This window comes from Sturnira hondurensis, unplaced genomic scaffold (assembly GCF_014824575.4).
Source record: "Sturnira hondurensis isolate 20B ecotype Veracruz unplaced genomic scaffold, ASM1482457v3 Scaffold0000167, whole genome shotgun sequence".
Classification (NCBI taxonomy): domain Eukaryota; kingdom Metazoa; phylum Chordata; class Mammalia; order Chiroptera; family Phyllostomidae; genus Sturnira; species Sturnira hondurensis.
Window position 1 is genome coordinate 6809898 of NW_028072798.1, and position 11015 is coordinate 6820912.

The following is an 11015-nucleotide window of genomic DNA, read 5'->3' on the forward strand; positions in this document are numbered from 1 at the left end:
GCTGCCTTTTCTTTCCTTGGAACATCATAACCAGGTAATTAAGGACTGTCGCAGCTTCCCAGGATGGAGGTCATCTACCTATCTGGTAGGTGCCCCGACTCCCACCTTGTTCCACCTGTGGCTTTAGGGAACGTCCCCTGTCTCCCTGGTCTTCTTCCCTGTGGAGGACAAAGCGAAGGTTGGCTTCCCACAGGGGAAGTCTGGCTGGCCTTGGGTCTCACTGCATATGCAAACAGCCGGAGGAAAGCTTCGTACGCGGGTACCCGGGTCTGCTTTCCCACAGAATCTGGGATTGTCTTCCCACCCTGTTTTGATCCCGTGGGTCCCAGGGGTCTGGGACTGCTTTGACACAGTAGCCATAAAGGAATAGTTTGGAAGGAGGAAATGCCGCCACAGATGAGGGAGTGGGATGGGTGGGTCTTCCCTGCAGGGCTTGGCTAGTCACACCACCCAGAATTCTCCTGCTTGGCCTCTGGGCCTCCACACAGGGCCTGTGGGAAAGGGAACAGGGGTCGCAGGGACAGTAACTGCACTGCACGGGTGAGAAGCTGCAGCTGCTCCCAGAAACATCTTCCAAACCAGGCTGGGCATTCCCCTTAACTTCTGGGCTTTCTCTCTCCTCCGCTGCATGGTACTTACTTGTACACGAGACTCTGAAAACGGGTTGGAGGAGGGGAACGGGTACCTGATTGTTGAGTAGTGCGTGCCTCACTGTGCAGGTGTGTACGTACATCTCATTTAACCATAGCTACTGTTTGCGGTGTTATGATGAGCTCCATTTCGCAGGTGGCAAAACTGAGTCTTAAAGAGCTTGGCAGAGATCACATGGCTGGTACAGGCTGAGACAGGAATCTGAGCTGTTTCCATCTTTCCAACACGTGACTTGGCCCCTCCACGTGGCCTGTCTCTGGCTCATCTCCCTCCTTAGCCCCTTCTGGCCCTGGTGGTTCAAGGGGGTCACATCTTGCATGGTCACCAGCGTGTCCCCACTCCGGATCAGCATGCAGACCTTCACTTGGGCGTGCCACTGAATGATGCTATTTGAACACGGCTCCTGCTAATAAGCGTGGGACCATCTGCTCGGCACGTCTCAGCCGTGGGGAGCAGCTCTGATTTGTTCAGAGAAGGGAGGCTGTGGCCAACCTTGGAGAAGATGTTGGGACCAGAGACCCTGCAGGCCGGCGGGGCAGCAGCGCCCCAGGATGCGAAGGGCCGGCCTCTCTGCTGCCGCCCCCGACCCTCCCTGAGCCCCTGGAGCTAGTGAGTCTGCGCCCCACTTTTTCGTTGCTCAGCTGCCTCTCACAACCAGAGTAGGATTCTTCCTCTTCAAAAGCTACCGCCTGGGGAACTCTCTCTGTGCTGTGCTGGTTGTCTTTACAGTGTGTTAGGCGTCTGTTCGGGGTGGGTTGCCAAGACCCTTGTCTCCTCCTGCATTTATTTTGGAAAATCCGACTCTTTGTTGGGTTAACTGTCCCCAAACATTGTTTTGCAACTTCAGGGTTGAAACTTCTGTGCTGGCTTTTTCTTTTTCTTTTTTTGACACATGATGGGGGGTAAGAGTCTTCAGACCAATTTATAAACACAGGAGTTGGGGCTTGGAAGGGTTGTTACTGTATTTGATTTTTCAGAAGGAGGTGGGCATGGCCAGAGGCAAGTCGGGTTGGGTTTTCTTTGCTTTTCCTTGGTGAGCGCCAGCATTAGTGCTGGTCTCTGTTGCTTATGAAGTCAGGTGTGCAGTCCTTGGGTGACTGGGGGTCTCTGTAAGGGAACCTCCTGCTCAGTCTTGATCTTTGATGTGAGTGTCTTGGCAATATTCCCCAGGCGAGTGGGTGGGGGGATGAGGGGGGAGTGTCGGATGCCTTTCGGCTGCTATGCACACAGCGATGCGAAGGCAGACTGAGCCTGTCTCGGGATCAGGGTTTGCAACCTGGGCACCACAACACTTCAGACCAGACGATCCTTGGTTGTGGGGGCTGTTCTGTGCATCGCAGGGTGTTTAGTAGCATCCCTGGCCATGCCCCGCTAGATGCCAATAGCCCCCTCTTCTCAGTTGTGACAATAAAAATCCCCAGAAGTACCACATGTCCCCTAGGGGACAAAATCACCATCCCCACCCTTTGAGACCCGTGCTCTGAGTTGGTCCTGCCGTACACTGGAGCAAGACGTTCCTGCTTCTCTATGCACGCGGCTCACGTGTTAGGAAGATGGGAAGGAGTGTTTAACTCCTGGACAGATGCTCCTGCCCTGCACATTCCCATCGGGCCCCTTCCCTACCATGGAAATTCCACCTCCCAAATGGGTTTCTGTTTGCCCAGGTCACTGCACACATGCACAGAGGAGAATTTGCCCTTTTCTCTGGAGCTGTGCACCCAGAAGGTCCAGCCGAGGGTCAGGCCTCTCTTTTTGGTTGCCTAGAAACAAGGCAAGGTTTCAGATGGTCCACCTGGAACTCTTGTTTTACTGGCTTTTCTCCTCCCTCCCTTCCCTCCCTCCCTCCCTCCCTCCCTTGCTTCCTTCCTCCTTTCCTTCCTCCTTTCCTTCCTTCCCACTGATGTGCTCGGCTGGGATTCCAGTACCCTTGGTGGACCATGGCCAGCTAAGTGGGAACACGGAAAGAGGTGTTTGCTTCTTAGATCCCTAAGAGAAAACTTCAGCAAGTGTAAATGTGTCGTATTTAAAACTCTCTGCCTTACACCTTAGTAAAACTGGGAAAAAAAACCCTCCTCTCTGCCTGATTTGATTCTCCTTACTTTTCTGTCAGCTCCGTTGCTCATCTGTCCCTCTCTGTTTTGTGAGAGGTGGATGCAGGTAGCATTCTCCCCCAGACTGGGCTCCGCCAGGCTCACCTCCGCACACCTCTGCGGGGACCACTGTGCTTGTTTTCCCTGCTGGCTGATTCGTGGCCTCAGCTCAGCATTTCCGGGAGGCTGGTGCTGGCTCTGTGCTTTTCAATCTCTGGCTCCTCTGACACCCCAGCCCTCGAGAACTGCATTGAACTGGCAGTGGGTGAGGGAGCCGAGGTCAGAGTCTCGAAGCTGCTTTGTCCAGGACTTGCGTCTAGGGGCCAGCTTGACGGAAGGAGTGATTTGGAGGCAGAGCCAGCCTCAGGCACAGGCAGACTTGCAGTCCCCTCCGCGTTATCATTTGACCAGTGGGAAACTTCTCTTCTCAAGCGCCTCTTTTGCATTCAGATGCCGTACTGCCTAGGATTCTTTTGGCTTTTGCGTGAGGGTGTGGCTGTTAAGTATTACTGTCTGCTGTAGCCGGCCTGCTTCACCATGGTGTCCGTGAGGCTCTGGAGCCTGAGCACGTGGGAGCATGCATGGGGGGCAGTCCAGGTGGGGCGAGGGTGGTGGGGAGGGTGTGGCAAGGTGAAGAGGTCATCCACAGGGTGACGGAAGGGACCTGACTCCAGGTGGAGAGTGTCTGCTGGGTGAAGACTGTGTCCCTGGGGCAGAACTACTGGCAGTGGTGGCCTGCCATGAGGTAGGAGCCCAACACAGCGAGCAGGACATCTGTGCAGGGATGGGGGAGGGGCAGTGGCAGACACAGGAGATTATTTACCCACGGGTGGTTTGATCAAATAAGTAAATACATTAAGGATAATGGAACCAACTTTCTCACCACCATAAAAGGGAGTTACAAATGGAGAGAGGAAGAAAACAGGATTGAACTCAGTATATTGGTGTAAATCCATTGGTTATCTGGATCTATATTTATACACATAAAGATACAGAAATGTCGATGTCAGCGTGTGTATGTTTAACTGTCCACAGAAAAGGCCTGGAAGCAATGACACCCCCAGAGCAGTGGGCACACCTAGCACCCAGATCTTGGCTCCTAAATACCCTTCTTTCCTAAAAGGAACCAGGGCTCTTTGGAGAAATGGCTGATTCTAGGGACCGGTGCCAGCACGATACAAGAGGCGTGGGCCCTGATAAAACGTCCAGAAGTGATTGGTATGTCTGAGGCTAGAATATTATTAAAAATAAATTATGGTACATCCAACTAGTGACCATTAAAGTCATGTGTTTAAAGCAAATTCTGACAAGGAGCGTGTTTACAACATGCTATTGAATGAAAACAGCAGGGTACTAAAAGGGATGATAAAAACACGATTCAGTTTATAGAAAGAGCGTGTGTAAGATATAGGAAAAAGACTAAAAGGCAATATCCCAGATGTTCAATGGGGTTAATTTTGAGTAGCGGCTTCACGTGTGATTTTATTTAATGAAAAATCTCTAAATGTTCTTCAATGAACACACATTGTTTTATACTTAGAAAATAAAGCGACAGGAGTCCCCCCCTATGTGTGTTAAGAGGACACAGGCTGTAAAATGAGCCTGCCGGGGCGAGCACTGCCCCGGAGGCGAACTCTGTGTGCAGCAGGGTTGTGTGATCACAGAAGGCGCTGGTGCACAGGGGGCGTGGTGATTCGGGCCCTAGGCTGGCAAAGTCACAGTTAGAAATCAGACAAGTCTTTGGGGGGAAAAATCCCCTATACCATCAGGGACTATGATGCGTCACACTCCGTCAGTAGGAAGCAGCAGAAGCACGCTGGATCGGAAACCACGGAAGGGACAGGCTATAAAAGGTAAGGTCTTAAAAATAGGATGAGGCTCCAGGGCAGAGTGCAAGCGCTCAAGAGAAAGAAGGAGCTCCCAGCTCCGAGGCTTCCTCGAGTTAGTTGTGAATGTTGGCCTCTCTCAGTGTCTCCAGCTCCCATTTATTCAGTGGTGTGTGGAGTGAGGGGTGGCTTCAGATTTAAAGTGGGGAGACTGGCTCAGCTCTTCCCAGAGAGTTGGGGACTGGGACTCTCTCTTGGCTGGCTGGCTCCAGAATCAGGATCCATGTGAGCCTTCGGGCCCCGACACCTTTCCAGGACCAGGCAGCACCAGACACCGTGCCGCATAGCATGAGTGGTGAGGCCCAGGGCAGCCATGTGAGCCAGTGGCTCTGAACTTGACATGCTTATTAGTCCTTAGTTTTTCCTCTGGGGCATGGGGATGATATGCTTTCTTTGGGGACAATGACGTTTCCTTATCACCCTCCCCAAGCTGGTTGGAGATGCGGAGTTGGAGTTGAGGACTCCCCACTGCGTGGTTTCCTCCTTAGAGACTCTGCTGTGAGAGGCGGGGAGGACGGGAAAATGCTGCTGGGATGCAGCCAGTCATGGTGCCATCACCTACTCCCCTGTCCCTAGCCAAGGTGTCCCCGGCCGGGCTGCTGTGTTACTGACCACGTCAGGGGGCTGGCAGTCTGAGCTGTCCTTCCATCCCGGCCTGCCACTGCCAGGCGACAGGCACCCTTGCAGAGATGGCTGCCGTCTAAAAGCAGAGCTGAGAAAGACCATGACATGCATGTTTGGGCAGAGCTCATGGTACCAGAACTGGGGGCACAGCCAGACATGCTGCCCACGGCGTTCATTTGGGGGGCCTCGGCTTCCTCTTGTCTTCAGGGGAACCCACTGTGTGCCGAGCAACGTGAAATTCTGCTGAGCTAGACAGTTTAGTCGGCAAACAGCAACAACCCCTGTGTCCTCCTACGCTTCCTGACCTCACACATCCAACGGAGGTGAATAATACGCAGAGTGACTAAGGACCCAGAGGAGGGCAGGGGTCAAGTGGTGGCGAGCTGGTGGGACCAACTATGTTCCAGGGACTCCTTTGCGGGGGGGCGGGGGGGGCGGAGTTCTGCTGGGTCTGGTGAGACTGGGAATGTGACTTTGAGCAATGTGTTGACTTGAACCAAACACGTCTGTAACAGGGTAGTTTGGAGGATCATCCCTAGTTTCTAATGAGATTAATTTGGATGGGATTTTAATTTGCTTTTCAATCACATCATGGTCAAAACCTGCCTCACGTGTGATTCACGAGGTCTGTTCTAACCATTGCAGAACGGCTGGGTGTGAGACTGCCTTCTCAGGGCGTAGCTGTGGTGGCCTCCTGTTGTGGAAGAATTCAGGACATGCCAATGCCAAGCGCTGGAGGTTCAGATGTGAGTAAGACCAAGTCCTGCCCCCAGAAAGTTGGGGGCTTAGCCAGGGAGACAGTGTTCTACTTTTCTGAGAAGGAATGAGGTAGCTATGAAAGTACGTATTTTGCTGTGTGTGCTGCACAATTTTTTGAGGAAAAGATAAGGATACGCATTATACATGGGTAGTACTAATTCCATATCTACATAAATGTTTTTAATTCTTTTATTTATGCTTCTGCGTTTAGAGTATAACTTTAGAAAGTAGTAACAATTTCCATATGTTCAAAAATAAATGCTAAAATTCCTTTATAATACAAAAAAACAAGTATCTAAATATAAACAAATAAACAGTTGGATTACAAAGTTAAAACGAAAGATTGTTTTCCTGAAAGTTTGGGCCAAAAATATGGGTGCGCATTATACATGGCAGAATACGGTAACTGGGGATCGCACCAGAGCGGGCAGAGGGAGTGTGGGATGGCAGTGTGACAGGCTGGGAAGGACGGATTGTGCAGGGACCAAGGAGACGGGGGACTCATCCCGAGAGTCCAGGCCAGAGACGCGCCAGTAGAAGAGGAGCATGCGGTCTAGGTCACGTCTGCATTTGAAATGTACACTCAAGCAAATGCACCGTAATGAATACTGTTCTAAAGGTCTCATCTGTGTGTCCATTACTCTTTGCTTTGTTACATGCGGCTCATTAAACAATTCCTTGAGAGCTGGGTGTACAAACAGGAGCACCCCTGCACTGGCTCTTATCCACGGCCTCCTGCTGCTTCACTCCCCATGCACCGCGCACCTCGTTCTGGGCCCTGCTGCCTCCTCTCCTGGTCCCTGCCCCCCCCCCGCCCCCCCCTCCTGTTGGCAGTTTAGGTACGCAGCCTCCTCAGATGGAAAACTCAGTCCCCTAGCTCTTCCCCGCCCCCTCCCCTGCACGGTCACTGAGGCCCAACCAGTCTTCTCTGAAATGTCTCTGGAATTCATTCTCTCCTTCGGCCATTATCCTACTTAAATATTATTTCTTGCAGGACTCTTTCAATGCCTCCTACTGGTTTTGTTGCTCCATCCATCCTCTTCCTCCATCCAGCCGTTAGTCCACCATCCCACGGTGAACTTCCTAAGACACAGTCCAAGTCACATCACCGCCCTGTGTGAGCCCCTGGGATGGCCCCCTCGGGCAAATGGCAGTGTTTTTCGAACCATGGCCCACGACCCACCTGCAACAGGAGCCTCCGGGCTGTGAAAACTCAGATTCCAGGGCCGCACGCCAGGCCTTCTGAAACGGACGCCCTGAAGCTGGCATTTTTAATAAGCTCTTCTAGGTGGTGTGTAAGCACTGAAGCTGGAGAAGCACAGCCTATGGACTGGGCTCAACCACAGGGTCCTAACCAGGCCTTGCTCTCCTGCTGCCGCCCGCCATTCACTTCCTGCAGCCAGGCCTCCCCCCCGAGGCCCACAGATGCCCAGACCATTTGCCATCATATCCCAGGGCCTGGAGCAGGGCCAGGCAGGGAGCTGGCCCTGAATTCGTGTTTGATGTGTGAATCTGGGGGACAGGGTTGTGTTACCTGCAGACTTTGAACCAAGCCACTGCAGGCCTTCAGTCAGCAGTCACAGCGTTGTGGGTTCTGGTCCTTGGGTGGGACCCTCAGGTCCCGGGCTCTATCTTCTGTCTAACTGTGAAATGGAAGAGGCATCTGCCCCGGTGAGAATAATTCCAGCATCTCATGAGAACGGCTGAGGGAAGTGTTCATGGGCAGGGAGGGGTGTCAGGACAGAGGAGGCAGGGACCTCTCTGGGCTTCTGGGTCACACCCCTGGGGAGGGAGCTGACCCTTTAACCAGCCCGCCTACTGGGCCAGGTCTCAGGCACAGCGGTGCTGAGATTGAAACTCGGAGCCCTGCCAGTGCTGGGAGCTGCTGGGTCTGTCCCAGACAGGCCTCCTGTCGTCAGAGACGTTCAAGCTCACCAAGTAGCCAGTCTGTGTTCCGCTCTGTGCAAAAGGCAGGCATTCGCCAATTCAAAGTGTTGTTTTGATCAACTTCCTTGAGGTTAATTATTGGTACATGTAGGGACCCTGGTCTGCAAGGGTAAAGTTCAAAAAGCAAAGGATGATATTTTAGTACACCCACAAAAGAACCTAAAAAAAAGCCAAGGTCAAATTGGAGGTGCAACAAAGGAGACACTCTCTGCCGGCCACTTCCCTCCTCTGTTCTCTGCTGGTGGGAGTGGCTTACACATGCGAAATCCCATCTGCTGTCCTGTCCGCCATGCTTGTTCCATATTAACCCAGAGACCCCAAAACCACCCTTTTGGGGCCATGATATAGACACTTATTGTGTAGGAGGAAGAGGAGGCTGTGCAAATCCTTATTTTGCAGTTCGGAAAGCACAAGGGAGAGTTTCTGAGAATCTTTGCTTCACCGTTGAAATATTCAACATTGCTGTTGGGCTCCAGTGAGTGCATTCTTCACCGTCTGTCAGTAGCGTGTTCCTGTGTGGCCCGGGCCTCATGGGGTACAAACACATCTTGTTAAGCTCGCCATCTGTCAGTGTTGGTTTGCACCGCTCACCTAGTCTGAGCGGGTGCCCAGCTTCGCATGGGACTGAGGCAACATGAAATAAATGCCTCTAATTGTTCACACTTTAAAATCATTCGGTACATCGTTGAACATAATCTTGTGAGCTCTTCCCCCTCCCAAAACGGCACTTACCCATGGCTTATGGCACTAGCTGCCTTAAAAAATGACAGCAACCTTGACCAAACATGTACTTTGTCATCGCATTTTAATGCCATTAACTGGGTTCCTCAGACCAGGAGACGGAGGTACGGGAAATGAGGTGACCTGTCAAATGCCATTCAGAAAGCTTGGCCAGACCACAGACCGACACCAGGGATCCTGGCCCTCTGGCTTTGCTGGCTCCCTCTGGCTCTGAGCCATAAGCAAATAATAATGCAGAATTAAAGGCTACTAAGGGATCAGAAACAGTTAGTAAATCTGCTCTCTTTCTCGGTGCCCTACCTAGTTTTATCATCATTAGAAACAGATTGTACAGCCTATCAAATATTGTTTTGTAGGAACGTTACGTGTGCATCACCTTTTGTATGATCATAAAGAACCTTAGTGTAATTATACCAGGAAGCTGCAATCATAGCTGAAATTCTCCCTTTCCCTCCAATTCATCGATTTTATTGATTGACTGATTGATTGATTGTTTACTTCTTTGCAGAAAACTATCTGGAGAATGCCAGCCCGAGGTCTCCTCATGGACGCATCAAACACGACCTCATCTGTTGCCAAGGGGCCTGCGAACGCCTCGGCCAGCAGGAACGCCTCCACCGGGGAGCCGGGTCAGGAGGTCCCCGTGGTGCACTGGGTCATTATGAGCATCGCCCCCCTGGGCCTCCTGGAAAATGGGGTTCTCCTCTGGTTCCTCTGCTTCCGTGTGAGAAAACACCCCTTCACTGTCTACATCACCCACTTGTCGATCGCAGACATCTCGCTGCTCTTTTGCATTTTTATTCTGACGGTCGACTATGCTTTAGATTATGAGCTGTCTTCAGGCTATTACTACTCAATTGTCACCTTATCAGTGACGTTTCTGTTTGGCTACAACACGGGCCTCTATCTGCTGACAGCCATCAGTGTGGAGAGGTGCCTGTCCGTCCTGTACCCCATCTGGTACCGATGTCATCGCCCCAAGCACCAGTCGGCATTCGTCTGTGCCCTGCTGTGGGCGCTTTCTTGCTTAGTGACCGTCATGGAGTATGCCATGTGCATCGACAGCAAGAGGCAGAGTCACTCTCAGAGTGGCTGCAGGGCGGTGATCATCTTCATAGCTGTTCTGAGCTTCCTGGTCTTCACCCCGCTGATGGTGGCGTCCAGCGCCATCCTGGTGATCAAGATCCGAAAGAACACGTGGGCGCCCCACACCTCGAAGCTGTACCTGGTCATCGCGGTCACCATCATCATCTTCCTCATTTTCGCCATGCCCATGAGGCTCCTGTACCTGCTGTACTATGAGTATTGGTCGGTGTTCGGGAACCTTCATCACATCTCCCTGCTCTTCTCCACCATCAACAGCAGTGCCAACCCTGTCATCTACTTCTTCGTGGGCAGCAGTCGGAAGAAGCGGTTCAAGGAGTCCTTGAAGGTGGTTCTGACCAGGGCTTTCAAAGACGACATGCAACCCAGGCGCCAGGAAAACGATGGCCACACCACCACCAGGGAGACTGCCATCTGAGGACCAAAACAGCGGGTCATTTGTCGTCTGTGCTTCAAATGCAGCTTACGCATCTGCTCCGTGTGATGCAGAAGGACACCCATCCCATATGCATGAGACGCCAACTAGCCGTGAGACTGCATTCTTGTACCGTACCTCCTGGAAATGCCTAAAAACTGTCCCCAGTCATTTCTGTACCCATTGAAGAAAAACTCTTTCCTTTCTTCCTCAGCTCTTCTGGCAGAGTTTTCCCAAGACTATAAAAATTATTCTAGCAGGAAGGTTTGCAGATATGTACAGGAAAAGGTCCCAAAAATATTTGTTGGAACTTGAGGAGGCAGAGCCACGTAGCAGGAAGGACGTGGGTTTCGGAGTCAGGTCGACTCTGTCATTTGCAGCCTGTACGACCTCAGGCAAGTGGTTCGACCTCTCGGAGCCCTGTTTCCTCTCTTGGAAAACGTTCCACGGTGCTAGTCCGTGCTTCCCAGGCTTGCAGTGAGATGGGAAGGGAAGACAAGGAGTGCAAAGCCCTTGGCCCATTGTCAATGTTCACTGAACGTCAGCCTCTCCTTTTTTAAGTGGAAGGAGAAATACATACTTCCATTCTATAGAGCACACCCATAGCTCTGTCGGGTGCCCACATTCTTACAGGTTTTCAAATGTCGACTGTAGACTTGAGAAGGTCCTCTTCCTGCTTGCAGTATGAAAGCCTTTCGTGGTGCGGCACCACCATGGAAAACAGCCACAGGTGCGACCCCACCCAAGCAGCCTTGGGGCGTCATTTCGGACTGTGAACAAACACATCTGGCCACCAGC

The 11015-nt window shown here is 52.0% G+C and overlaps 1 protein-coding gene across 1 annotated transcript; it reads left to right on the top strand.

Annotated features, from left to right (window-relative positions):
- Nucleotides 1-9242: 9242 nt before the first annotated feature.
- MAS1 (MAS1 proto-oncogene, G protein-coupled receptor) lies at nt 9243-10220 on the top strand. Its single transcript, XM_037066542.1, has one exon. The coding sequence runs from the start codon at nt 9243-9245 to the stop codon at nt 10218-10220; it is 978 nt and encodes a 325-aa protein (XP_036922437.1).
- The last annotated feature ends 795 nt before the right edge of the window (nt 10221-11015 follow it).

What these genes read in the sequence shown, in the direction of transcription:
- MAS1 (XM_037066542.1), top strand. Translation starts at nt 9,243, where the DNA reads ATGGACGCATCAAACACGACCTCATCTGTTGCCAAGGGGCCTGCGAAC.